The sequence below is a fragment of the Drosophila elegans genome, unplaced genomic scaffold, assembly GCF_018152505.1.
Source record: "Drosophila elegans isolate 14027-0461.03 unplaced genomic scaffold, ASM1815250v1 contig_520, whole genome shotgun sequence".
Taxonomy (NCBI): domain Eukaryota; kingdom Metazoa; phylum Arthropoda; class Insecta; order Diptera; family Drosophilidae; genus Drosophila; species Drosophila elegans.
This window is the reverse complement of record NW_024545903.1, coordinates 1,138,062-1,166,000: the sequence shown is the minus strand read 5'-3', so window position 1 is coordinate 1,166,000 and position 27,939 is coordinate 1,138,062. Positions and strand designations below refer to the sequence as shown.

Below are 27,939 nucleotides of genomic sequence, written 5' to 3'. Positions count from 1 at the left end.
TCGCCTCACCTGCAAGCCCGACCAGATCTTCAGTTTCGATCGAGACGGCACTTGAGTGCGGACGTGTGGTGCGCTTGGACTTGCGATTTCCTTCTGTGTTGCTTTGCGGTGTCGTCGCCTCGTCGTGCCTTCCGGAGCGTGGATCCCTTGGATTTTTGCGGTCGTTGTGCAAGTGCACGGCAGTCACGTACAGCCGTTGCAGCAAAACAAAAAAACAAAAAAACTAAAAAAACATAGGAACAGACTAGCGAACAACCGCCAGAAATAACCAAATCAATGTGGCAAATAGTGTACTTTCGATGCGCGCTCGTTGATTGATTAACACATCACCTCCCACACACACTGCAAGTACCCTGTACCCAATACTCACTTACCTGTGGGCTGCAATCCGCTGCAATTGCAATTGCGCGGTGTGCATCATCAGCGGAGAACGTTAAAAATCGTTGAAAGTGCCGCGACTGCATTGTTTTGACTTTGATCGTGTGTCGTGGTCTCCGCTTCTCGACCCCCCACCCCCCACACCACCCCTTCGCCGAAGCGCGTGCGTGCTGTAACTTTTGATTAGCTCCGGTGTCGGTCTTGGATTTGGATTTTAACTCGGATTCCGATTCGGATCTTCCAGTGCGCCTGCGATTTTCGTAACTTATCGCCGCCCACATCTCGCCCTGGCATTCGTTCTCCTCCTTCAGGTGAGCCTACGAGGAATGTTTCATCCTCGAAACATTAAAGGGTAAAACATATATGCATTTTGAAGTAAATGATAGAGGACTCAAAATTAAATAAAAGGTGTACATGAATCGGGTGATCTGTTACACACAAAAAAAACGTCATCAATACGAATCTATTTAGACATGAATTGGCCGTCTTGACAAATCTTAATAAGGTTCGTAACAAATTCGTATTAATTGAACACAGGGTCAATTTAATACATTCACTGATACTATTTAGTATAGAATTGTATTTCTTAAAAAACGTTTTACTAAATTTGGAATTAAATTGATAAGTACTTGAAAATGTTTTATCAAAGATTTTTATTTCGGATCATTTGTACACTAGATGTTTTTAAAAGCTTGCTTTTTAATTCTTTTATAGTTTTTTAAATTTAAATTTAAATACTATTTAAAACTGCTTTTAAAAAATAAATAACTTAAAAACTCGGTGGTACTACCAACTTGTTTTTAGCTACTGAATAAAATAAAACACTTTTCCCAATAATGAAAAAAAAATGCTGTTAAATTAAAAACAAGATTAACAATGAAGAATAAAGTCTTGGTAAATTTAAAACACATTTTAAAGTTTAAATTTCAATATTTTCGTTTAAAAATAATTTGTGACCATGTACTTTACCAAGAAAAGGAAGCAGAAGGAATGCTCGCTGAATTGGCAATGCAAACGAGCGTTCATTTCGGAATTCACTGCACATGCCACAGCGGAAGATGGAAAAAAGTGAAATTCACCACAAACCACTGTAATTATAGACACACACGATACGCACACTCAGTGCCAGGCATAATTTATTGCATATTAGCGTTTGGCAGCTGACAGCTGCTTTTGGGATTGTTCTCCGGAGATCGATGTGGGCCGCCAGAACCGAGGCTGTGGCAGATGAGATCACTTCTAAAAACCGAGGCCGGGCGAATACGCCAAGAATGGCCGAAACGCCAAAATCGCGTATGCGTTCTGTAAGTCCATTAATCACAGCCGAATAAAAAGAAATGTCGAACTCGCTCTGAGTCACCTGTATTCCGGAGACGAACTCCGTTGGCGACTTCTTAGCTTTCATTAGTCTTCCCTATCCAGCAGCGGAATCTAATTAATTCTCCTTTGTTTTCATCACCTCGATAACTGTTTGTCTCCATTCCATTTAAGCCGCTTAGCCAAGATCCCGGCTAATGGTTTTACCTCTGAGCCGATCAGACAAGAAGCTAGATTTAGGTACATAGAAAAAAATAATGTTAGCAGTTGACTCGCTTCACCTTCATTTTTGATTTTAATGTTCTACATTAACATAAGTGTATGTAAATGTATCATGGTCTAAAAAATCAGTCCTATTTTAAATGTAATCTTATTTTTTTTAGGATAACGCTAAAACAAGAGCTAGGCCAGATTTGGTACACTTCTGTGCGACTGAAGCTTGACTTATAAGTGATTTTAGCACACTAAAGTGATGACCACTCTATGATTTATTATTGTTCTGAGTTCTATCGATTTGTCCAATCGCCGAGTCATGCCAAGATTGGACCGCCGGAGAAACAGAAACCTAGGCAGATGTGACCTTGAGGGTAATAACTCCCGCGACTCGCGGCTCTGTTAGTCATGCCCGGAATGCAGCCGAGCAGCATTGGCAGCTGCAAAGGCCAAAACCGGATGGCATCCACCAACATCTAACATCTAATGTCGAACACAGGCACATGAGCTCGTGCGAGTCTGTGTGAGATTGTGGCAGGCTGCCCACACCACGCAGGTTCTCCCTGAGCCTCAGCCTCCATATTATTTTGGGGGCACTATAAACGTATTTACTGCCGCTCATATAAAGCTCTATTATAAACATACTTATACGCAGCGAATTCCAGCGCCTAATAAACAAAAAATGCCAATAAGCCCCGAAAAATAACAGCTTAAAACAAAAAGCCATCGGGCAAAACAAAGTACAAAAAAAGTGAGAATGCGCGAGGGCAAACGAAACCAGAATCAGAATGTGATCCGTCGTCGTCGTCGGGCAGGTTTGTCTAATGGTCGTTTCGGGGGCTGGGGTACACTTGGCTAAACAAACTGGTTGGTAACATATACACGGCACAGGTGGGGGAACCTTGGAGCGCATCTTGACTCTTCAGAAGTAATTTGAACTGTCAAAGTCGGACAAAAACCAATTTGTAATTTGTGCACTTGTTCAGACCTGAACCTGATCACATTCGGCCATACTACACATGTATGCCAGTTTTATAACAAATATTTCGCATTCATTTGCCAAATTGTTTATAATGGCAGTTATTTGGATTTTGTTATTGTTTTTATTATACTGTTTACGCTGGCCAAGTCGAGATGCTGCGCGTTCGTTGCCTAAGTCTTTTGTATTGGGTCCATATGGATTGGCATTTGAGCCGCGTGCGTTTCAATGCCGCGCATTTGTAAGCAGCCCGTGTAAATGGACATAATCGCACATCGGATTACGCAAAAGACCGTATCAAAACCAAACAAACACACAGCGGGCCAACAGCTTGCTTTAATTCACTTCGAATGCGTAAGGCATTCGTCGACTGACCTTAGATTTTTGTGGAAATCGCTGGTCAATTGCTGTCACACAATGACACACAATCGCGTCTGCTAAAAACATTTTGGTTTTGCGAAAGTTATTCTCCCGATCGGCCAACAAAAGAGAGTTAAAAAGCATTTGCCGTTAACGACTTTCGTGCAAATTTTGTAAAGATTATATACGGGTATTTATGTAAAGCTCGGACAGGTTTCTGCAACTCATTAATAAATTAACAGGTGGATGCGACTGCGATTGTGATCGGGAACGTCATTGCGATCGTCTGACGCCAATCGCTGGGATGAATTTGCACAACTGTTGAGCCGGGCGAAGGGACGAGAGTGTATCCCGCGAATGATTTAATGTTTATAAATACGATTTGCGACTCGATCGGATACATTTTTATAGCCAAAGTAATGTCATGAACGTGAACGGGAAAACGACAAGTCCAATGAAAATAAAAGGCACTCTGTTAATAAATATTAAGTTATTATCAATAAAATACTCTACAGTGAAGAAGAAATTACTTTATAATCTATATAACAAGCTGCCTCATTTCTTACACTTATGCCCCCTCTTAAGTTACTTTGTACATATTTAGTATAATTACATTTTTGTCTGTTTCTTTTGACCAACTTTTAACATTAAGGTACCAAGTATCAAAGTAACTTCTCCTATGACTAGCATATATAATTTATGGGTAATCCGCCTAAGTGAGGGGTAAATAAAATAAAGCTGTCAGTGATTTTCCTGCTGCTCTTAACCTGCCTGCCTTCTAATACCAAAAGCCCACTCAGCCGAAACGACCATCATTTAATCTCGCTGCTGTCTGTATGAAATATGATCTTATAGGCAAAGCTCACTACGGCTGTGGGTACAAGTACTTTGGATGGCTCTCGCCAGTTTAGAGATCAAGTTAAACGGCCATAAAGCGACAGCAAATAAACGCTTGTTTGTTTGTTCGCTTGTTAGCCGTGGCTTAACCCTTGGTCTCACCCTGACCCCACTAGTGACCCTCCTCCATACCAAACCCGTGTAGCTCGTTCTTGTGAAAGTTAAAAGAAAGAAATCAAGAGCCGAACGACGAATTCATTTAATTTCGGAAATACTTATGCCGAAAGCGAAAGACCCCCGAAGTCAAACTGGCTGCACCAGTTCCACGGGATTACACGGTTCCACTATGTAAATCAACGGAAATTAGTCGCAATGTCAATAGATTGAAAACGTGGGCGTCTTAGCTACATATATTTGAAAAAGCCAAATATGGAATCATTTGTCAACTCAGTGATGGCTTAATTTTCATAATTGATAGAAAACCATCGAAAGTGATGATTGTTTACATTGTGAGTGTTTATTTTTCCTCACTTGCATTCCAAGGCATCCAAGTCGAAATCGAAGGTGAAATAGAAAACAAACACAAATCAATGAAAAACTTGGACTCGGACGAGGAAACTTTCACTGCGAACCGAAGATGTCATCGGTGCTCTGATGTGTGGACTCCGCCAATGGAATTGATTAACGAGCATTAGCACTTTTTATACCCGGGAGCTGACTTTGGTGGCTCCTTGTGCCAGTAAAAACCAGACAGATGTGCTTAGCAAAAACAAATTTCTGAAAATATAGCTCAAACTCATTTGTATCCACTCGTTTTAATATTTTTATTTAATGATTAAATATTTTTTCACTGTGTACATAAGTCTTTACCATACAGTAATTATAATGAGCCAACTTGGCACACATGTCTGTCAATCACATATTATCGACGACTCCCCGTCCAAGTTCGGTGGCGGATTCGTGGTGCGTGACATTAAAGTTGAGAAATTTCGCGGAAATAGAAATCCAAACACGAAATGTTTAAGTCAAACAGCATAAAGAGCAGCACTCGCATAACCATCATGACGAGCTGATTTTCGCACCACACAGCAGCCGCAGATTTGTTTGGCTCGAATCGAGTAGCCAGTCACATGGACCGTTAACAGCCGCTGGCCAAAATCCACACATCACCCATACGCCGGGTGGTGCGACAAGTCGAACAGCTCGAACAGTTCGTCAAAAAGGCCCGATTAGAAAGTCAGGGTGCTACACCAGCTTGCTAATCAATTTCTGGAAAATTTTCAATTTTTTTTTAAATTGGCTAGTTAGAAGTTTAGCCACTCGTGGCTAATTGTTGCCTTAGATTTGTAGTAATTCTAGGACGCTATCTTATGCCATCACATACAAAATGATCTCAAATAAATTATATAGAATACAATATGTGACGCACATTGGGGGCTTTAAGTACATATGCATTTTTGTTTTTACTTTTAAACGGCTGTTGATCACATTAAATGTATTTGAATGAACACGACTACTAAAACATGCTTATATTTTGCTTTACCAAAAATACAAACAAATATTAAATGCAAATCAAATAATGGGGAAGTTATTTACTTAAGCGATTAAATGTTGTGATGTTTTGAAAAATTAGTTATTGTGGGAATAGTCTGTATTAACTTAATTTGTTATTATGAACAAATTCGTTGACACTTTATTTTCTTTTGTGAATTCTAATAGAATAAATAAAAAACATGTTTTGGTAAAATTTACAAGAATCTTTGTAAGTTTTTATAGGCGTTTAAAAAAATTCCTTTACCATTGTTTTTACATGTTGATTTTAACAAATCTCTGCCATGTTGTCTTCCTTGTTAACCTCTTCCTTAGCCGCTAAGTGGTTACACAATGGCCAATGGCCAACTCAGTCGATTTAAAATCAATTTCAGGCATTTTACTAAACAATTTTGTACTTATCTAGCCGTGTTGCTGGCTGCCTGCCATGTTATTCTCTAATTTGGCTGGCTGAAAATGGAGCGCGCGCGCATAATTCCATTGAAGTATTTTGGTCAAGAGTGTGCCGCAGATCGGGCTCTAATTTCGGGGCTTTTGGGAGCGGCCATAGGCGATACACTTGCCGTCCCAGAGTCCGACTTTGGCCGGGTCCGAGATAGCATCGATTTATAGTCGATCCATTAATAGTTGACTATATTTTGTTTTGGGGCCAATAACCGGTTTCCGGTGCCCAGGCACTCACACAACGAGGCTGAGGCCGACTCAGTCACAGATACAAAATCAGATACAAATACAGATACAGATGCAGATACATGTACATGTACGGCGGCTGGCGTATTTTGAAAATCGTATCTGAAGCTCAACATGAATGAGCTTTTCGAATATTTCGTAACCAGTTGGACTGCATTTTTTCCACTCGCTGTCGCCGTGAATCGAACATGAGTAGCGTGGCCAAATGTTTATGTCCGCAGCTCTGGCTGGCCATAATCGATATGTCGTAGAAGCCGAGTCAAGTGTTCTTTTCATCCAACGTGTTTCGCGTCGAATCGAGTTGAAGACTTCAATTTAATGGCGTGTGAATTGCATTCGAATCCGTTTCGCTCTGGCATTGACTCTATGGTCAAGCGGTACGTTAATTACATCTCAGTTCTAATTAGTGGAAATGCAAAGCGCTCAAGAGGCATTTCAATTAATGTAATTGCTCACCTGAGCCCCTTAAGTCAGCTTTAACTTCCACTCCAGACTCGAATCGTTTTCCCCCAGTCAGTTGTTGGGTAATGAACCTCGGATTTGGCCAACTCATGACAGCCCGACCAGCCAGTTGACTCGGCATCACGCAGACTTATTTCAAAGAATGCCTCGCAGCCCGGAGTTTCCCACTTTTCTTGGCAACTGCGTCTCCAGCTGGGCGCCATTTGTTTTCTTTTGGTCGGCTATTGCCCCAAATGTGGGCATATTGGATTGCACAAAAAAGGTAGATCACTTTCAACATTATATAAATAGATCAAACTTGTGCGTATTAAGGGCAGATTTCTTAAAGACAGTGGGTACTAATTAGATTCGAAATATACCTTTGATTATAAATTGTGGGGGTTGCAAAATGTTTGGTAATTATGATTTCAGTTGTTGCAGCATTTTTGGAAACAACCAATGTTTGCGACATTCTAGACATATATAAATTAATATTTTAATAAAATATTAAAAATTAAATTATTAATTATTAAATTAAATTGTATAACAATCCAATCTTTAAGTTAAACCGAAAAAATAAACTCAAAATGGTTTAACGTTTATAAAAAGTTCTGATCTTACTTAATAATGCTTTTACTATTCAAGATTCTTTAATAAAAAAAGTAATAAAGTTGATCATTGAAAAATTGTATTGTGCTTCTTTAATCATAAAAAACTATTTTAATTACCTTTTTTTTAAATAATTATCTTATAAGTCATAAAAAAGAAAATAAAGTCCAATTTCCAATTCAAATTTCAAGCTTAAGTTCTAACCCAGTTGCGGAGACTGCTCCAGATACTAGTTTAATGCGACTCCATTTGTTTGTGTGCCCCGTCTTAATTAACATTTTTTACATGCTTTTCGATTTTGTTTTGCTTTGGCGACTTCAATGTCAAGCCATGTGGTCGTCACAGTCGATGTTGCTGATGTTGTTACCATTGTTGCTGCTGCTCTCAATGCCAGACAGTTGCTGGCCAACACCGGAGCCGTAGTAATCAAAACCAAACGAGGCGGTCACCCAAACGCGGCAGCTGCCGCCTCGGAAGTTGACTGCGGCTACCGTTATGGCTTATAAAAATGTTTATATATCTTATATAGATATTTCTGGGGGTCTGGCATTGGACAATGACTGGTTGATTACCGCTGCTTACCTGGGATGTCACTAGCAAAAGTGGAGCACAGCGGAGTGGAGTGGAGTGTAGTGGAGTGGTGGTCCAGTGGTCAAGTGGCTGCCCGTTCTCATTCGCGTGAGTCGCAGAGATTTTCGCCAATCAGCCAGGCCCCGAGACCAACTAACACCAATTGTCGTTGATTTATCTTGGGGCAAGAAAACAGAGATTTCATGCAGCATGCAATTTGCTTGTCAAAACTGTGGCACCATTTTCCATATCCAAACAATTGGCCCGGCCGTGCCACATTTTTACGCCCATTTCAACGCCATTTGTTGTCGTTTAGTCCGGAGGCCAGACCAGAAAAAAAACTAAGAAACCAAGAAGCCAAAAAAAACCCAGAGCAGGTAGTTTGGGCCCCTGATTTATGTCGTTTCATTAGACAAGCTTTTTGCCGGACTTCGGGGCTAGACACTTGTCTAATTGCCCAAGCATCTAAGTATCTCAGAGTTTGGAGTTTGACTCTTTGGGGGGCAGCTGTCATTGGCTTTGATTAGTTTGTTGAACGCGGCAAGGCCTTCGATTTCACTCAGCTGCGAAGGCGTTGGACATGGCAAATGTATGTGCAAGTATATAGTAATTCCGATCGAGCATTGAACCGCGCTTTAGGAGGATCACTCCGATGTATCTGCCTGTCACACTGAAAATTCGCAACAAAAATAAAAGAGAAACGTATCTTTCGACACTTTCTGAAAAAGAAACTTTAATGGACTTGTGGGAAATTTCCTTGTCATTGTTTGGCCAATGCAATAAATCATTTTCACAGATCCATCTGGCAGATACTCTAGCACCAAACAAGTGATGCAATTCTCGGCTAATAAATATTTCTTTATTTCTATAAATTGCCTTCTTTCAGAGTCAACCGTTGGCAGCTGAGATGTGCGTCCAATTTGTGGCAAAATTAATTATATAATTTCAAAACACCGCCAAAATCCCTCTGAAAATCAATTGCACAAAAGAAGAGAAAGAGAAGCGCTTGAATAGACACGCCACGCGGTGCTAATGCGAAAGGAAACTCCCCGACAATCGCCGCAAATTGTAAAGAAATAAATTATAAAATACAAAATGTCTATAAATAATACAAGACATTCGCCATTCGGATTTCGATTCCGATTCGCCCTGCTGGTGCTCGCCGCCTGGTGCTGCTACCTCGGAAACTTCGGATCGGAGGCCCATGTGGCCCTCACCTATCCACCTGCCCGCAAATTCGATCTGGACTTTTTGGACAATGCGCGGACGAAGGCGCCTTGTGGCATGCCCAAAGGTGAGTGTTCTACGGGGAGCTCTGTTTTGTTGGGAAAGTGACTTGGATTTTGGATAACCTAAAATGGTAAAACGAATACACTGAAAAAGTTTAAGGAAATCTGTATTAACTGGTTAAGGTTTTATTTGTAGGAACATTTTGGACAAATTAAATTGATTTATCGTACTCAAATCAAATGACAACAATCTTATAACATTTCTAATCATTTTTAAAAATACCTTTAGATGTGTTAATTGTGTTAAGCTTTTTGAGAATTGACATTAGTGTATGATAAAAATATTTGGTTCATTCATTAATTCATTTCTCCAACAATTATCACTGGCTTTAAAAATAATTTTGATTTCCTAATAACATTTCACATCAAAGGCAGAGATAAATCTTTTGTATACAGGTATTTTTCCCCTGTTCAAAAGCATTTCCCCGGCTTGGTTTCGGTCGTGGGAAATACAGCTGCTGGAACAGGAGCAATAGGTTGGCCCAGTTCCATTGAAAATGCATTTCCCAATTGCCGATCGTTAGCCAACTTTGGTTAGTTTACTCAGTTCGTCTGCCAGGCACGCTTTGATTATAATATTATGGCTTATTATGGCTGGTTATATGCGCCTTGTTTGCCGACTTTAATTGGTCAAGCACGTTCAATTAACACATACATCTATTAATACAGTACGTTTCAAAAGCTTTGATGAGAGCTAAATGATGATAGGAAATAATGTGCAACATCATGCTTGAAACATTTAAATTAATGATATTTTTTAAAAGTCTGATTGCAATACAAACTTCAACCGACAATGGAGGGTTTGTTCCAAATACATTGCTTACCTTCAACTGGAAATAACACTTAAGCTTAAATGGTTTTGGTAAATGGATATGTGCGTTTACTGGCGTTCTGTTAAATTTAACCGAAATAGATTCTTAAAGTGTTTACCTTCAGTTTGACCGATTACCATTTCCTGTATCTTATAAGAAGTTTTAATACTATTTTCTGTTACTTAATTGGCCATTCACAATACCAATCAATAAAACTTTGTTCATTTGGGTAATATTAGATTTTTTATAAGTCAAACCACAATTTTGTCTGCAATTTGCCCCATAATTAATTGAGAATTCCAAAAAAAAAAACGTAGGCTAGCGTTATGAAAGCCTAACTCAATATAAAAGTTTGACAACCAATTGCAATTGGAAGGCTTTAATCCATAGAAGCCAAGTTATACACACTTCGAAACCTTGAATTTATGGAAATAAAATCGATTTATGTCATTCAAGTTGGGGCTGCTAATGACTTACACCTGTGAAACGCACTGCATGTCGGTTAAATGTATTCATAATTCAGAGACGTGCATTTTGCAGCTGAAAAACTTTTGCTTTTGCAGTGGCTTGCATAATATGCATATGCTTATGCTTCGTTGTTATTGTTATGTGCGGCATCTTGCTCAATGCTACTTGCCGCGTTGTTATTGTAGCCGCGGCAGCAAAGTGTTACCAATTAATTTGCATATCGCGAGCGAGAGAAGCAACTCGACCGCCATTCACTTGTTCGCTCACAGTTGAGTGTGTGCGTGTGTGTGGGGATGGGGATCCACAGCCCAAGAAATTGGGTCACACAAATTATGAGCATTACGATTATGATATTCGGTGGATCTCTTGTGTGCGAGCGCCTGGAAAAATGCACTTTCGAAAATATTATAAATAAAAATAACACCTTTGCGCCGGCTCTTGAGTTTTGACATTTGATTGCGCTGATTCAAGACGACGGGCTAGTTAAGTGCTGTTTTCTGTGGGATAGTCCCATCGATACTGTTTGCATATCAATTATAGACACTCGCAGCCGACAATTGCCTTGAGATCGTTGGTAATTGGCAACTGCCAACTGGCAACAACAGCACACGTGTGCCGCATCAAAATGCCAAATCAATTTCCATGGATATGTCCATAAAGTATCGCACACACTCGAATAATGTGCAAAGTGTATATACACTCTACAGAGTGTACAACCCGTTGAGCGACATTTTTGTGCGCAGCACTTTTGCCCATATTTTTATTTCCAATTTCATTTTCATTTTCGTTTGCCGTTTCATTTCATTTCGCTTTGTTTTGCCTGGTTTCTTAATTATATACGCGCGCGCGCGAACATTGCGTATACGCAACGTGGGCAACGGTGGCACGTTTAACCCATTTTGGGGCATGACAACTTTTGCCTTCGCCTGCGGCTGCTGTTTTCAGTTTTCAGTTTTCATTTTTCCGTTTGCTGTTTGCCGCTCGCTGCAGCTTGCCAAACGCGTCTCAAGTTGGCCAAAAGCTGGTCTGAGCCATGGCAACTGCAACTGCAACTGCGGTTTGGGGTTGCTGCTGCTGCTCCAGCTCACTGGCTGCCTTGATGATGATGTATGCGCCGACGAGAGGCAAAGTGGAATGCAACATGCTACAAGTGAAAAACTTTCACTTGTGCATTACGGCACACAGAAGTCGCCGGGGGCAGAGCGCGTTGATTGGCTAGCGGTGGGGCCAAATATTCCGGCCACAATCCGCGATTACGGCATGACGAAAGTGTTAACCACTCTATCCATGGACGTAGACACAAGCGATTTGTGGTAGCGAATTATTAGTAATATTACATAAATATGATCCTTGAAAATAGACTGGCATAGATTTCGGAAAAGCGATTCCAAATCTACCAAAAATCACCATAACTTCTCTACGACTTACTAACTATTTTAAAAAATATATATATGAAACTTTTTAAAAAGAAAAACATTTCCCTCAGTATTTGGGGACCAAAATTAGACATCGTTAGTCAATCTATGAGTAGCGGATATAAAAATGATAGGGCAATATGTTTATATCTGACTTAAAAGGTTGATTTCAATTATTTTTAATCATACTAACATATAAAAACTTTTCATTAAACTAGATTTGGTTTCATACAAATACATTTTTAAATCCTTTTTATTGAAATAGTGTTAAAACGCTTTCCCTGCAAAATATTACTTTTTAATTGGTTATTAAAGATATTATTATCATTCAATTTACATATCAGTGGAACAAATTAGATTTAGTTTTAGAATTTTGTTGACCATTATAACTGACCCATCTGCCAAAGCAATTTCTTTAACAAAAATTTCTGATACTTAAACCTTCGATATTTGAGTGGTGTGCAACAATAGTGAAATTTGCCTATAAAGTATTTTACTATTACGTTTCCAAAATGTAGTCTATCTACGCCCATGATCTAATCTGCAGATGGGCCGTTGTATCTGTATCTAACCGTGACAGCTAAATGAGGCTGCAGTCGTTGATGCTGCTGCGATGGTGCTGCCCTTTCTTGCGTCTGCCACTTGCAACTGGCTCACTGGGCCAAAAAAAAACGCAGGCAAAGGCTTTGGAAATGGGGACTGGAGTGACTTGTGTGACTGACTGACTGCTGACCTCTGCGCAGCATCTTGCATCTTGTTTGCATTGCGGCCACCCCTCTCAACACATCTCCAGCCTCGTCTAATCCATCTCAATTTGTTCGTGTTTGACACTCTTTTCCACAGCCTTTGTCGCTGTGTACGTCTGCTGCTACACGATTTGTTTTGATTTGGCTTTGTTTTTATGTTGTTTTTTTGTGGCCGCCAGAGTCGACATGGCTTGTAATTGTCTGCTGGCGTGCTGAGCACGCTGGAATGGAGGTCAAGTTGTGGTCGCCTCTTGTGTCACATGTCGGCAGATGCCAACAGCTCAACGAACATCGGTTGGGCAATCCAATGGGGTTGACAAAACAGCGGTTTTCGATAATTAGAAGAGCAATCAGCTCAATGCAAATGTCAATTAGTCGGCCACGATTGCGGCTCTGGGATCCATAATACAGCCACCGACTTGAGCAATATTCAATAAGCGCTGCCGCAGATTTATCATCGCAGTGGCCGCGACAAAAACCCAAAGCCATTTATCACTAGAAACTGCAGTCGTTTGGCCAATGCCTTAAACTCATATTTCAGGCCGAGATTCCCTTCGTTGGCTTTTGCTAAATCCTGTAGCGAAATGTCGCATTGTGGGCCATTCAGAATATCAATGAGAGCGACCGGCATAAATGACATTTAAGCCGTCGCCACGGACATAGCTACGTATACGTAATATAGTTGGGGAATGCATAAGTAGCCACAGCACCACATGCACAGCACAGAACAAGCACACAAATCTATCTATTTAAATGTATCTGCATCCCAGTCCAATCGGAGCCATAAATACCAGCCGGCAGGTGGTGAGGACTGTGGGGCGAAGTGTGGAGCAGTGGATCGGATCGGATCGGATTGGATTGGTTTGGCTTGGCCTGGCTTGGATCCGTCGAAGGCCCCCTAAGGGGCTGGCCAAGACAACGTCACGAGCAATTAACTAAAGCGAAACTCCTTTGACCACAACAGCAGCAAACACCACAGGGAATGCAAATAGGGCACCGCGAGAAAATCGTTTATAATATCAGGACACAGACTTGGGTTATTGTCTGCTTATTCTTATTTCCTTAGCGTGTTCTTGATTTCTAAATAATTTGTGAAAATGAATTTTTTCTATTTAAAAACTAAGGAACTATACTCAAGAATGAATAAATGGATAAATCAAACCAACTTAAGTACCAAAGAATTGTCTTTGATTGTATAAAAGTCTTTTAGACTTCTAAGCCTTAGCAAGTTCAATGTCACCCAATTTTAAATGGATGACAGAAAGCTATATCAGTAGATGAGTAAAACAATTTTACATAAACATATTTAATATGTACCTTTAAGATGAAAAAAGTTTTAAGAACTCAATTTTTGAGACCAAAAAAAATATAACTTGTATATAGAATTATCTCAGCCTTTTTAATTTTAAAATTTTGAAAATGCGTAAAACAACTATTTTTTTTTATATAACTGTCTTAAGCTTTCTTTGCAAGAGTTTCGAGTATATGAGGGTTTTTTTCAGTGCAAACTGCATATCGAGAACTGCCAAAGCTGGCCAACCGTTGGCCACTTGGTCAGGTTAATTTGCGGCTGTGGCTTCCACGGCGTCGAACGGTGGCAACTGGCAGTCAGTGTAGGGTTGCCAAAGCGAAATTAATTTTATGGCACGTTACTTATGCCGCTCCACCCCCTCCCCCGGCTACCCCTGCTCCCCTTTTCTCTGTGTTGGCGGCAAGAAATGCTGAAATTTATTGCCCTCCACGGCGCATGCGCAACGCTTCGTTAGTCGAGGAAAACGCTGCCTGGAAGTGTATTTGTCAACCTTTCGCAGTGCACCCTGTACTGGCAGTGGTCGGTATGGCGGAAGTCTTTGTTTACGGCTACGTGAGAGGCGTCGACCATATTTGACTGCTGTTTTTATTTTTTTTTATAACGTGCTGTTGTAGTTGGCCCATGCAATTAGAATGCATGCAAGCGAACATTCTTCTATTTACAACAGCAAATTGTCTTGCCGGGGCATGGGGATGGTTTTTTTGTGGCCTAGCGGAGTTGGGAGGGAAGATGATGTAATGCCACCCATTATTAAAATGCCCACCAGGGTCTTCTACCCATGTACAGAGTGATGAGTTACCTCTTCCAAAGAACTGCTGTTCCTCAGTTCATTTTAATGGCTTTGTTTTACACAGAGGATAGGACTTAACTTTATGCAAGTGTCTTCTTTTCCAACAAGTAAAGCTTAATGCACATCCATAAAACGGGAACCCTAGGGCAAACTTACATTTCATATTTATACTATATATGTGTTTAAAATACCATTTAAAATGTGCCCCTGATTAACTGTTTTATTAATTTATTTGCCGTCATTACATAAATTATTTTTAAGGCACTGGGATTCTTTTAATAATATTATTATTTTAAAGTCAATTAAATGCAAATAATACAAATAATTGATTAAATAACTGTAATTATAAGTAGAAATCAGCGGTGCGGTTCAAGCCATCAAGGTTTAAATACTAACTTTTATAGTATACCTATAAAAAGCTAATATATTGAGGTTTTTTTTGTTTATTAAATATAAAAGTTGTCAGAGTCTTTTAATTATATAAATGTTATGAAGCACCTTACCAATAAAATTCGCCTAAGGTATTATTTTAAACAATATAACACACTGAGTGATTTTCGTATATTTTATTTTAAAAGTTGAACTGATATGTCTTTCCGTATAAAAAAAATAAATTCTTTTCATAGCAGTTATTATAAAAATTACATTATCCGTTATTTTTCCGTATATTAAGTTACAAAAAACTAAAGTTTGTTAGACTCTGGGAAATTCAATATCGATATGCCTTCAGCGTTAGGCCACCATAATTCAATCAACACACTCAGCCCCAAAAACGCCTCCCTCCGCCGATCGATGGAATTCGGCTTATAATTCGGATCAAATTAGCCGAGTTTCCAATCAATTATAAACCGATTTCACGCGCATTTCCACGAGAGATGAGGCGGCCAGTCAAGGCGGCCCCGACCGATTTGAATCCAGCGGGCGAGCGGGCAAGCGGGCTAGCGGGCAAGCGGGACGGACTTTCGAAATGGCCAGACGACGCCGGCGAGTTCAAGCTCAACCAGCAGCACACAGATACGAATATTTTCAGCAGCCTCCAAAAACAAAACGCAAAGGTGAACAACTTTCGCGGGCCTGATCATGGGAAATATGACGGAGTAGAGGCGAAACACGAAAAAGCGTACAAAATATTAACCAGACAACTCCAATTGGACTTGGGCCTGGCTTCGACCGATCGGCCCCGGACCATGGGAAACATACAAAAAAAAAAAAAAAAATTGGAAAAAAGACCGAAAAACACCTGCTAATTTGGTGCATGGATTCAGATGCGATTCAGATTCGGATACAGGTCGAGCGGCTATGGTAGCCGCCCCTTTTCGGGCATAATTTGTGTGTTGTTTCGATTTATTAATGGGAACACTTGATTTATCCACCGATAGTCGCTTAACCCATTTCTCGATCTGGTTTGGCGGCTTTCCGTTTCGAGTCAAAACAAAGCGAAATCTGGTTGACTCATGGGAAGCTGTGTGAGGTCTGTGCGGTCGTCAGGTGTAATCAAATGTTAAGAACGCACTGATCCGCATTCGATTCGAAGTGATTTGCATTTCCCAGTGGCCCAGAAAGTCAGCCAGGGAAGCCCAGTTCGTTTCCAGTTGAGTGAAGCTCTGATTTTCCCCTGATGGTTGCGCAATAGAAACCAAGAGTTTTCCGCCAAGAACGTGCATCCAGTGACCCACAAATGGTATTAGCTGACTACGGAATACCGCTTAAAAAATGGACACTTCCAATGCGGTTTCTAAAGTTGCATCCAATGGATATACCCCCCTCTTGGGGCATACCAAACAACTTGGCGTCATGTCCATCGCTTCGACTGTCAGCTTATGACCATATTGGGATGACCAACTGGCAGCTGCACGACCATTGAACAGCCATCGAATGACTCAAGTGGTCAGCGCTTTTTATGTTCCCAGCTTCTATGACTATGACTATGACTTTGGCTAACTTGGCTGCGCGATCTCGTGCCAGCAGTAATCATAATTTTCAGCTTCCTTATTGGCCGAGACAAGCGCGGGTACATCGGGAAAGTGACACTCCTCCTTTCGCTTTCGCAGATCGAGCATCGCTATAACTATAAACGTTTAATGGCCTCAATTAGCGACTCGTTCGCCGAGTATTGGCTGCCAACGATGTGCGAGCTGGCCATTGATAGCTCTTATTGTCCATCCAAGACACAGAGAAAAAAGATGATAGCATTTATTGAATATTATTAGATTTGTTGAATAATAACAGATTTATCTTATTTTTAAGTTGCAAAACTTTACACTATTTGTTAAAGAATTTCACAAAAATGTTAGTTACTTACTTTCACACTTTTTCGGATTATGTTCTTAGGGTTAAACTTCTTTTACACACAATTTTTAGAATTTGCTTGCCTTTAAAATCTTTAATTTAAGTACGTATAATATAGTGATTAATTGCCTTAATAGTGTTCTCTTATTTAAAAATTGTATTTCCTGATAAGCTACAGATTTATTGGTTTCCAAGTCGCTAAAAGTGATTTCTGTGATAGCTTGCCTAGAAATTTTCGCTTGTGCAGCTGCAGCTGTATAAGCATCCCTGTCCCTCCAGCCAAAGCCCCATTCAGGTTGTAATTTTTCACAGCTGGTCAGTGGCGTTCAGCGAAGATTACCGCATGGGTGTTATGCAACAGACGAGTATGAATTTTGTCTGGGCAGGTTCACAAAGATGTTTGGGGCTGGGTCTTTGCACATACATACGAATGTTTATGGCTATATGTAGTATATATGGTGTCTCCTTAGCTGTCATGCACAATTTGGCGGGGAGTTTGGGCAGCCAAGATGGTGGTGTACTCGTTGCCATCCAATGCAGAACCAGTCCATACCAGGGTTAGTGGATTTAATTATGTGACTGGAGCTGGGCAAGTAGGTGGCCCACGATGGCGACTGTCACCCGTAATCACCGACCCACTGATCACGCTCTGATTTCCTCCTTCTTCCAGGCTCCATCCGTACCTCGCTGCTCTCCGGAACGCAGTTCAACGTCACCTGGCATCTGGCCTATGCGCACAAGGTAGGTGGACCCGGTGGAATGGGAGCAGGCACGCCCCTTTGGGGTTCATATCGCCGAGGCTCTAATTAGCCGAGAATCCATTCTCGTACAATTGCCTCACATGCACGCAGTCAAAGTCAAGCCCTGAGACTCGAGATTGCCATGTTTGTGGCTGCACGACATCGCTTCACAAGTTCTCAGTCATTGTTTGGGCTCAATCATAATCATAATCGCATCTTTTTCAGGGCGGCTTTCGGTTGCAACTACTGGATGCCCTCGATCGACCTGTTTTGGACCTAACACCACATGTGAATAACTCGGAATTCGTGAGCACGGACGTCACGTAAGTTTAAATATCTAATTTGTCAAATCAATACCAAAGCGAACGTTTTAAAAAGAACAGGAACCGTAATCATTAAAAACAATATTTTGTATACTCCATAAGTCAAGATTAATAAGTCGTGAAAAGTACCAACCCATTAAAAAGAAATATTATTGTTTCCTTATTTCAAAATATATAATATAATAAAATCAATTGCAATGATTGCAGATATAAAATGATTGTCTAGATGCAACCAAATAATATAGTTAACAAAAATTTATCTTAGTGTCAAATTGACAAAGCTAGTCCACCGTAGGGTTCATTATAACTTTTCCACCTGACTTAAAAGATCTTTCTTTTTTACAGCGCTCAATCCTACCAGGTGAACATACCTAAGGACTTTGAGTGCTTTAACTGCACACTTAGGCTGCTCCGGCAGGCCGATGAGTGGTCCACCAGCTATCGCTTTTGGTCCTGCGCCGATGTGGATATCAAGCAGCGCAAGGACTTCAAGGAGACCTGTTCCGGCAATGGCAAGTACTTCCCCTCGCGATGCAAGTGCGACAAGAACTTCTACGGCCCGCAGTGCCAGTACAAGGATGAGTGCTCCGTCGACTCCGATTGCGGTGTCCAGGGCAAGTGCGTGGAGCACGGGGGAAGCTCGCTGCCCAAGAAGCAGTGCTACTGCAACTTTGGCTGGTTCGGAATCGGATGCAACAAGCGATCGCCCTACAAGACCACCAGCCTTGACCTCTCCGCTTATGCCAAAAAGGAGCTCTCGCCCGACTACCACGTTTACTGGAGGCTGCTCGAGGAGCAGAAGGAGATCGAAATGGTGCTCAAGGTCAACAGCACTTCATGGGTGGGATTGGGTTGGAGGCCGCGTGGAATGACGCCGGAGTGCAGGAACTTCCCGCTAGTGCGTGACATTGGAGATCTGACCACAACGGTAGAGGGCCCAGCTCCGGAGCCCAAAAGCGAGCCGGAGCCAAAGAGCGAACCGGAACCGAAGAGCGAACCGGAACCCAAAAGCGAACCGGAACCCAAGAGTGAACCAGAGCCCAAGAGTGAGCCGGAACCCAAAAGCGAGCCGGAACCCAAGAGCGAACCGGAACCCAAGAGTGAGCCGGAACCTAAGAGCGAACCGGAACCTAAGAGTGAACCGGAACCTAAGAGTGAGCCTGAACCCAAGAGCGAACCGGAGCCCAAAAGCGAACCTGAGCCCAAGAGCGAACCGGAACCTAAGAGCGAACCAGAGCCTAAAAAGTTAGCCGAACTGAGAGCCGCACCGGAAACAAAGAGCGAGCCCGAACCCAAAAGTGAACCGGAACCAAAAAGCGAACCGGAACCAAAGAGTGAACCCGAACCGAAGAGCGAGCCGGAACCGAAGAGTGAACCAGAGCCCAAGAGCGAACCGGAACCTAAGAGCGAACCGGAACCCAAGAGCGAGCCAGAGCCCAAGAGCGAGCCGGAGCCCAAGAGCGAACCGGAACCAAAGAGCGAACCGGAACCGAAGAGTGAGCCAGAACCTAAGAGCGAACCTGAGCCCACTAGCGAACCGGTACCCACCAGCAAACCTGAACCAGTAAGCGAACCTGAGCCCACAAGTGAACCGGAGCCAACTACCGAAGCAGAACCCAGGAGCGAACCGGAACCCAAGAGTGAACCGGAGCCAAAGAGCGAACCGGAAGCGCAAGGCACAAAATCGAAGAGAGTTGCCGGAGACTTCACCCAAAAGCAAGGTGTCTCCTCCGTTTCCACCAGTGTTTCCTATCGCGTCAGCACCAAAGCAGATCGTCAACGCCGTGAAGCAGGTAAGGATCGCCTATTTCAATCATACCTCGACAAAAGAGTGTTTAAACCAAATACTCATTCTGTATGGTTTTTTTTTCATAGAGTCACCAAAATACCGACTGAATCCGTACACACCACGACATGACTTCAACCCAATGGACTGCACGGACATCGTGATCGGATCAGCTCGAGGAATGGCCAGCAGGGTGGGTGACTACTACTCCCGTGACCGATCAACACCGCGCACCGACGATTTCTGGGGCGGCAAGTCAAACCTGGCTTTGGGTACGGGCTTTGAGGAGAACGGCGTGACCACGATCATCTTCCGGAAGAAACTGGTGGCCGACGAGCCCACTGATCACACCCTCGACGATGCCCTGACCCATGTGATTTGGGCCAGGGGCCAGGAGCCGAAGGAATATGTTCACGTGCCAGCCTCCGGTCTGGAGACACAACCCTCAAGCTTCAAGGACTTCTATCAGCCAGATGAACTAAAGTACCATGGACACCAAATGCAACGCGGTGTAACCCAGATCAACTTCTTTGGTAAGTAATCTAGATTCTAGAACGTAAAGCATTAATTATTTGGTTATGATATCATTACAAACCAATTTCTAATCTTTACTTTAGTAAAAAGCTAAAATAAGTTTGTAATCTGATAAGATACATATTTTAGTTTGCAAGACCTATAAAGCTTACCATAATTATGTCAAAACAGCTCTTTATTTCCAACAAAAACCACCCCTCATTATTGTAAACACAATTTTAAAATATCATCAAAAATTTTAAATGCTTTTAAGCCTCTTTTTCATTATAACTATTATTTCCTTAAACAGAAAAGGACAAGCCAGCCGCGAGCACAGACCGTAACGACTTGGGCACCAATGTCCTGGACAACGATTGCTTCGGCCACTGGAAGTATCCGTCCAGCTGCTCTCCCCAGGAGCACACCTGCGAGTACTACGCCAGCTGGGAGACGGTCGGAAAGGGCGACGAGATGCGTTGGCACATTGAAACGTCGAACACGCAGACCTGGACGGGAATTGGTTTCAGCGAGGACCAGAGAATGTCGCAGACGGACGCGATCATTGGCTGGGTGGACGGACGCAGTGGAAGACCATTCCTCATGGACACCTGGGTGCTGGGTTACGCTCCACCGAAGCTGGACGATCGTCAGGACATCTACAACGCCTCCGGACGCATCGAGAAGGGCGTGACCATTCTGGAGTTCAATCGCAAGCGGGTTAGCAATGACGAACAGGATTTGTCCTTCACGGACGACCACTGCCTGTATCTGTTCTTCCCGGTCCTGGGCGGTGCCTTCAATGTGGTCAACAAGAAGATACGCAAGCATGAGCAAGTTCCTCCAGTCTCTGCGCAACGTGTCTGCATCAAGTCCTGTGGCAAGGGTAAGAGGTCCTTACACATAGAAAGAGTTCTTAACTTATTGTGTTTGTAAAACTTCACAGAACTAGAATCCGTGTTTGTGGGCACCAGCACACCGGCTCCCAACCGACTGGTCTACGCCGTGGCCGTAAAACTGATGAACCTAGCCGAATCCTTTGAAGCTCCGAAGCCGGGAACCGTAGAGTTCAATAACCTGGCGGCCACCATATCGGATTCGTTCAATGGCATCCTAAGTCCTTTGACTGGTTACTATAAAACTGAGATTCTGGGTTTCGAAAAGTAAGTACAATAGCATATATCTTAAATTGTTTCCAAACAACACTAAATTTCTAAATTTGTATTAAATATTGCATTAAATTAATAATAAATAAATTGTTTACAGAGAGGGCAGCACGATGGTAGCCAAGGTTCAGGCCATGTTTGACAAGGCGGACGTGGAAAAGATGCACGATTTAGAGACCAACACGGTGGATAAATCTGGTGAGGCAGCAGCTCAAAAGAACGCTGCAGCGATTCGATCGGCCCTGAAGGACCAAATTGCCACCGGTCGAGTGGGTTCACTGACGGTGGATCCCCAGTACTTAGACTTTGAGGCATTGGAATGTAAGAGCCTTAACGAACACTACCATGTATATATAGGCTAACAATTATATTGTATTATTTTGTTGTAGACAAGAGCTCGTCAGAGCCCAATGCTAAGGAGACCCTGCTTTCCTTCTTCGACCTCTCCGAGACACGATTGTACATCGTACTGGGTCTAATTGCAGCCTTGGTGCTCATCGCCTTGATTCAGGCCTTTTGCACGATTTGGAAGACGTCAAGAAAGAGCAAGAACACTAAGGTAAGTGGACAGAAAGTAACCCGATCGTTTGGGTCAGCATTAGCTTAGCCAACACAGAGAAGACAGAACATTTTATCATCAGTGTAACAAATTATTTGGCATTTCTATTGAAACAATTCAAGTAAACACAGTACTTATTAATTAGGTTTATATTAAACATTCCTTTAAAATATGAAATAGAACACAGATATATTGGTGGTTTTACTTCTCTGCGTCGGCGCGGCTTCTTTCATTCCTCTCTTATTAATCTTTCCCCATTGTACCCGTGTCGTTCAAAGCTTGTTTACGTAATACCCGAAGAGTGGCGCATGTACCAACAGCGACAGCACCAGCGCTACTATCAGCCCTCTAGCGATCTATAATACTCACTCTACAAAACAAATTCAGATCAGATAAACTATAGACAATCCCACTGCCCGATCCACCTGTAACCCGAGCATCGGCTACAACTGCCTTAAGCGCATTTACGTTTTAATCCGAAACCATCTTATAGTTAGTTTAAGAACCGGAAACCCTTTGATTATTCTACTGTATCTGTATCTGCATCTGCGTAGGTGCCACGTTTATCAAAATTCAATAACCAAATGGGTAATTCAAAACTCTATATTTTCTTGTGGTATCTGTTGTTGTATTAACCATGTCACCTAACCCATAATATCAAATCACCTCGCCACTCTGGACGGTAATCTCTGATCTCCTTTATTTTCCCCACTTTCTCTGTCTGTGACTTAACATATTTCTGTGTTTCCAGTTTGTTCTAATCACATCCATTTCCCATTTCACATAATTTGTGTGCGGGATCTCCTGGCCAGTCAGCATTTGATATATGCTTAGAAAAAATTCCCAATCCTATTTTAGATCTCCAGCTGTCTTTCATCCTTACAAAACTTCACTGACTATTAACTCTTATTCTGATCCGCGTTAATCATACTGCATCGTAATTTGGTTAGAATGGAGGATTTGGCATAAACGCAAGCCCAGTGCACATTGCAGAACAGTTTTTTTTTTTATTAGTTATTTTTTTTTTATTTTAAAGGTTTTATTTTAATGCTATAAGCTTAAAACTTTTAAATTAGTGCGCTAGTCACAGTTAAACACAAAAAAAATCAAATTTTCTATAAAGTCTGAAATAATATTTTGTCTGCTTTAGTACATGGTTCACCTGACAATTCTCTAGTTCCCAACACCTAAAGATACCCACTACAAATGCTGACTGGTCGAGCGCCTTGAAATAGAAAACTTAAAACTAAATCATGCTCAAATCTCTTTGTGCTTGCAGGAGAAACTGATCCAAAACTCACCCTGGAAGGAGTTTGCCTCGAACACCAACTACGCCTTTGATCCCTATGGCGAAACGGAGGAGAAGAACGCTACCAACAGCACGTCGACCAAGGAGAAGGGGCGCCACCGCCATCAGTCGACCACGAGCAGCCAGCAGACCACGCTTCCGATGTCCCATTCGCCCACCAGCAAGTCCCAGATGTACTACGAGAGTCCCAATGGTCAGGGCAAGAACGGCGCCCATGCAAACGGCAGTCGCACCAATGGACGAGCCACCCAGGAGAGCAGCGTGGGCGGAGCAGGAGGAGCACCTGGTGGAGCAGCTGGAGGAGCACCCTACTCCCGCAGCTCGTACGCGGAGCGAGCATACTCCCTGCCCCGTCAGGCGCATCACTACCAACAGAGCCCGGCCAGCATGCAGCCGTCGGGTTACTACACCCACGACAGGCGTGCCGCTCGCCAAGGCAGCCGGGATAGGGAGCGAGAGCGGGAGAGGGAGAGGGAGGAGGAGCGGCGCCCGCGCCAGGACCGCGATCGCGACTCTGGGTACGATCGGTCGCGGGATGATCCGCGACAGAACGGTGGATCCGACACGCCCGACTTCTACTTCATGCCCTCGCAGCGCAAGTATTCCGGGGAGGTAGTGCGCGTCTACGTGGACTACAACAAGGACCCAAAGCACTAAAGCTCAAAAAACACATATGTTTATTTAAAGCTCGTTTTAAGTTCTACCATCTGTACTCCGTCCATCTGTTTAAGCGTCCGTTTCGAGTCACAGAAAAAGAAATTTGATTTGGTATCTTTTTAAAATAGGGCACTAGTGTTTAAAAACCCCTTATAAAAACTTAAAAAGTATGCAACACTATGTTTTGAATCCGGAAGTCTGAAGGTTGCACTCCAAAAGAAATTTTTACTGCATACTTTTAGACACCATTGTAAGAGATTTCTAAATTTCTACGCTAACATCACATATTATACTTTTGAATTGTCCTTTTTGATTATGTCAAAATTGTCTTTTCGAACTTGGAATTGAATTAAACATTTTTTATAAAAACATTAATGTTCAATAATATTAAACTAAAAATCCACATATTTTGAGCTAAATGAATTTGAGCTAATATCAAACAAATAATTCCAGGTACGAATTAATTTAAAAAAGATCCAATCGAACTCGATCAAACATTCTGTGCACTCTTGTTTCCTCCTCTCCTTAGTTTCGATTTTGCCATAAAGCAGTTCCGCTGCAGCGGCGTTTCCAGGTGCGCAAGCTTTACCACAAAACGCACAACGCATGATTCCACAACTTAGTGAATTGTATATATTTTACATAGCCATTAAAGCTCTTACAAAAAGAAACAAAACAAAGCCACACAAATCACACAAATTATTAAGCAAACTTTGCAATTAGGTACGTGCATTCAGAATGTTTTCGCATTGTTTTATCTTATATGTGCAAAGAAACATAGTCACTGTATTTAATCAAATTAAATATACGCATTAAGTACATATAAATAAAGTTAAGAACATTAAAAAAAAGCCGACAAGGACTTTTTCTTTTAAACATGAGCTGGGTGGAACTGTATTAAAACCCGTAATTTATTTAATTTGTAAAAGTAATTTAAAACTATGGAAAAGCAATTTAATTTGGTTGCTATAATTGATTTAATTCGACGGTATTTGCGATCCACTCTGTATGTCTCATTATATTTGTAACAACGTGCAAGTGATTGTATGAATAACTGATAAAACCAAACAAAACGAAACGTTCTATGTTGAAATGTACCATACTTTTTCCTAAAATGTCGCCTGGAATTCCGAATTTCTGACTCATTCCGCGGGGAGTTATAAAACAAACTTCATCTGTTTCAATTGACTTCTGAAGTATTTGTGAGCATTCAAAGGAATCAATAGGCGCAACGCTAACAGCATCAATTTGCACGGGTTCTTCAGTTCGCACATAGTCAAATACGGTAAAGGGCGACACAAATTCGCCCCTCTCTTGGATTTGAACATTTGAAAGAATACAAATCGGTTTAAATCCATCTGCAAAAAAAATTGTGAGATTACTGGCATAACCTTGTAGAATAATTTAGTTACCTCTGTACATCACCGAGCCATTAAGTCTAAGTAATGCGATGTCATATGTGTTATCTGAACACTTCTGGTGCTTGAAGACTGAGTCAACTCTATATTCTCCATAGGATCTCCCCATTCCTATCACAATTACTTTTCTATGAAAATATTTTAAAATAAATTTTTAGCATGAAATATAAATTCTTATCAAACATGCAAAAATTACTTACAGCGAAGCAGTATTTCCCCGCAAGTCTCTGGCATTTGAGATAACAAAACCTGGAAATCAGTAGAATATATATAGTGTATTGTATTGTATTTAGTGAATGAGACACTTAATCCTCTGCTCCATGAGCATAGAAATATTAAAACAAAAAGTTTTTGGGGAGGGGGGCATAGTTTAGGGAGAATAAATAGTTAATGAGATGCCTACCTATAGTCAAATTATATTTCTTATGAAAGAAACCTTTATATTCTGTTAGAATAAAAATAATGTTACAAATTATTTTTACTTTCACTTTCGTTCACCAGCTTGAGTCGGTTGCACTAAAATGATTGAAACTGAAAATACTAGAAACTAAATAATTCTAACAAAAAAAAGTGCAAAGAAAATAACTGATATTGCAAGATTGAAGTTATATATGGCAGTGTAAGCGGTAGAGGGTTAAATAAAAATATATATATAAATAATTTGTATGACAATCTGAGAAACTGCAAGGGTATATAGACTCCGGCTTGCAGAAGCAGACTGCTTTTTATGTTTAATTTAAAACTTAGAGCTACAGCAAGAAAAATAGAAATTTTAATCAAGTCAATCAATATTCTAAAATTTGTTTATAAGAGTTTACTACATAAATACTTACGGTCTGTGATCAGCACGCCCTGGGTCTTGAAATCAAGTCCGATAATGTTGGCCTGAAAGTTGGATGCAATGGACTCACCACCGCAGTCACTGTACAGCCACATGTCCTTGACAATTGATTCTTTTATCCAGTCCACATAGCTTGACACATCGGTATACACCCCCGTGTCATTGCACATTCGAGTGCCATAGCTTACTATACCAAACTGAACTTCGCGAACGCTGCCATTATTAAGAGAGACATTGTTGGTCAAAGGACCACCGGAATCGCCACGACAGGTGTCTCCGTTGTGAACACCAGCACATATCTGTTGCTGAGTGAGATTCATACCCAAACGTCTGTGGCAATCGGCTCTTTTCAAATGGTTAAGAGTGATGGCTTGAAGAATGTCGCTTTGCTTGCCATCACCTTTTTCTCCCCAGCCAAAGGCTTTAAATGTCCGCGTGAGCTCTACTTGGCTCTTTATATTATGGTTCAAAATAATGCAAATTGGGTGAATTAAGGCTGCGGAGAAATGTATTTAGTATATAGCTTTCTGTTGAGCGATAACATAAGTGAACACTTACCATTAAAGACGACGCTGTTCGCTAGTTTCAGAAGGCCCACATCATGGACGCTTAGGAAGTTGTTGTAAAGTGGGTGCGGTATTGCAGCTAACACATTGTACTGAGCTGTAGGTTGACTTCTGTTGTATGCTCCCAATTTCACGATCCTTAAATTAAACAAAACATCTTAGTCTTATTCCCACTGTAGTATTTATAAAGTTATAAGCACAACATTTTTAATGAAATCATTTGAGTTTATTTATTACTTACAGTTTTTTTCCACTATTAATGCAATGAGCAGCAGTTAAGACGAAGCCTGCGAACACCTAGTGTATGTTATCTAACAATCTTGTGATGTACATATTGAAATACAAACGTTTGTGAATCAGCGTTCCGCCACACAGGAAATGGGTGTCATTGCTAACAGCTACCATCCATGCGGCAGCTTCTGTTCCTGCATCAAATCCACCGATTATTTTGTTTCCAATTAAATTCATTCCACACGGTTCCTCCAAAAACTGGGCAGCTCCTAGGTAGCTAAAGAGCACAGCAGCCAGAGCTAAATAAGTCTGCATTTCACGCGGTTCGGCAATAAAGTAAATCATAAAGTGAGATTATCAGCGCTGAACAAGCTCGGGATCATATTTTATAGCTTTCGATTCCACTAAAGAATCATTATCGTTGACTTATACATACACACAGTATATGAACATTTTGAGTTCTTCGCCTCACCATGCCCAAGTGTGCCATTTCGTGCGTTAAAAAAAATCGTTTTATCACTCATACGCAGTGTTGTTTTCAATAAATAAATGAGAGAAAATTTTCTTTGCACTAAAGTTAAATGGAAAACGTGTTAATTAGTTAATTGGTATGGGAACTTTGGTTTTTTTTTTTTTTTTTGATCACCCAAGTGTATTTCAAGGAAAAAGAGGGGGTCCGGACATGAATCCCCCTGATTTTCTATCGGGGCTCAGAGTCAAATGAACAAAGGTGGTTAGAGTCGAAGTAGAATTTTATAGAATTCTTA

At 41.5% G+C, this 27,939-nt stretch overlaps 2 protein-coding genes across 3 annotated transcripts; one reads left to right on the top strand and one right to left on the bottom strand.

Moving 5' to 3' along the window:
• Positions 1 to 37: 37 nt before the first annotated feature.
• Positions 38 to 24,932, top strand: LOC108149181. Of its 2 annotated transcripts, XR_001774598.2 has the most exons (12): positions 38 to 689; positions 8,832 to 9,239; positions 17,737 to 17,807; positions 18,032 to 18,129; positions 18,475 to 19,922; positions 20,005 to 20,448; positions 20,739 to 21,311; positions 21,372 to 21,588; positions 21,692 to 21,912; positions 21,981 to 22,150; positions 22,429 to 22,738; positions 23,430 to 23,520. XR_001774598.2 is itself a non-coding variant. In XM_017276597.2 (11 exons), exons 2-11 carry the CDS (start codon positions 9,041 to 9,043, stop codon positions 24,114 to 24,116), a joined length of 4,128 nt encoding a protein of 1,375 aa, XP_017132086.1. In that variant the 5' UTR covers positions 38 to 689; positions 8,832 to 9,040; the 3' UTR covers positions 24,117 to 24,932. The 2 variants fall into 2 exon arrangements, 1 of the variants encoding a protein (XP_017132086.1); XM_017276597.2 differs by lacking the exon at positions 22,429 to 22,738 and having other exon boundaries at positions 23,430 to 24,932.
• On the bottom strand, positions 24,879 to 27,507 carry LOC108149182 (serine protease grass-like). Its single transcript, XM_041709963.1, has 7 exons — positions 27,289 to 27,507; positions 27,183 to 27,228; positions 26,934 to 27,079; positions 26,368 to 26,871; positions 25,735 to 25,783; positions 25,529 to 25,662; positions 24,879 to 25,474 (listed from the first exon to the last, which is right to left on the bottom strand). The coding sequence occupies exons 1-7, from the start codon at positions 27,485 to 27,487 to the stop codon at positions 25,083 to 25,085; spliced, it is 1,470 nt and encodes a 489-aa protein (XP_041565897.1). The 5' UTR covers positions 27,488 to 27,507; the 3' UTR covers positions 24,879 to 25,082.
• Between the last annotated feature and the right edge of the window lie 432 nt (positions 27,508 to 27,939).

Bases quoted from the DNA above. Each gene is read 5' to 3' on its own strand.
- LOC108149181 (XM_017276597.2), top strand. From the start codon at position 9,041: ATGTCTATAAATAATACAAGACATTCGCCATTCGGATTTCGATTCCGA. The intron at 9,240-17,736 runs GTGAGTGTTCTA...TCCTTCTTCCAG, and splicing joins GCCTTGTGGCATGCCCAAAG to GCTCCATCCGTACCTCGCTG. The intron at 21,589-21,691 runs GTAAGTACAATA...AATTGTTTACAG, and splicing joins GAGATTCTGGGTTTCGAAAA to AGAGGGCAGCACGATGGTAG.
- LOC108149182 (XM_041709963.1), bottom strand. From the start codon at position 27,487: ATGCAGACTTATTTAGCTCTGGCTGCTGTGCTCTTTAGCTACCTAGGA. The intron at 25,784-26,367 runs GTAAGTATTTAT...ACTGATTTCCAG, and splicing joins GGGCGTGCTGATCACAGACC to GTTTTGTTATCTCAAATGCC. The intron at 25,663-25,734 runs GTAAGTAATTTT...ATATTTTCATAG, and splicing joins CGGGGAAATACTGCTTCGCT to AAAAGTAATTGTGATAGGAA.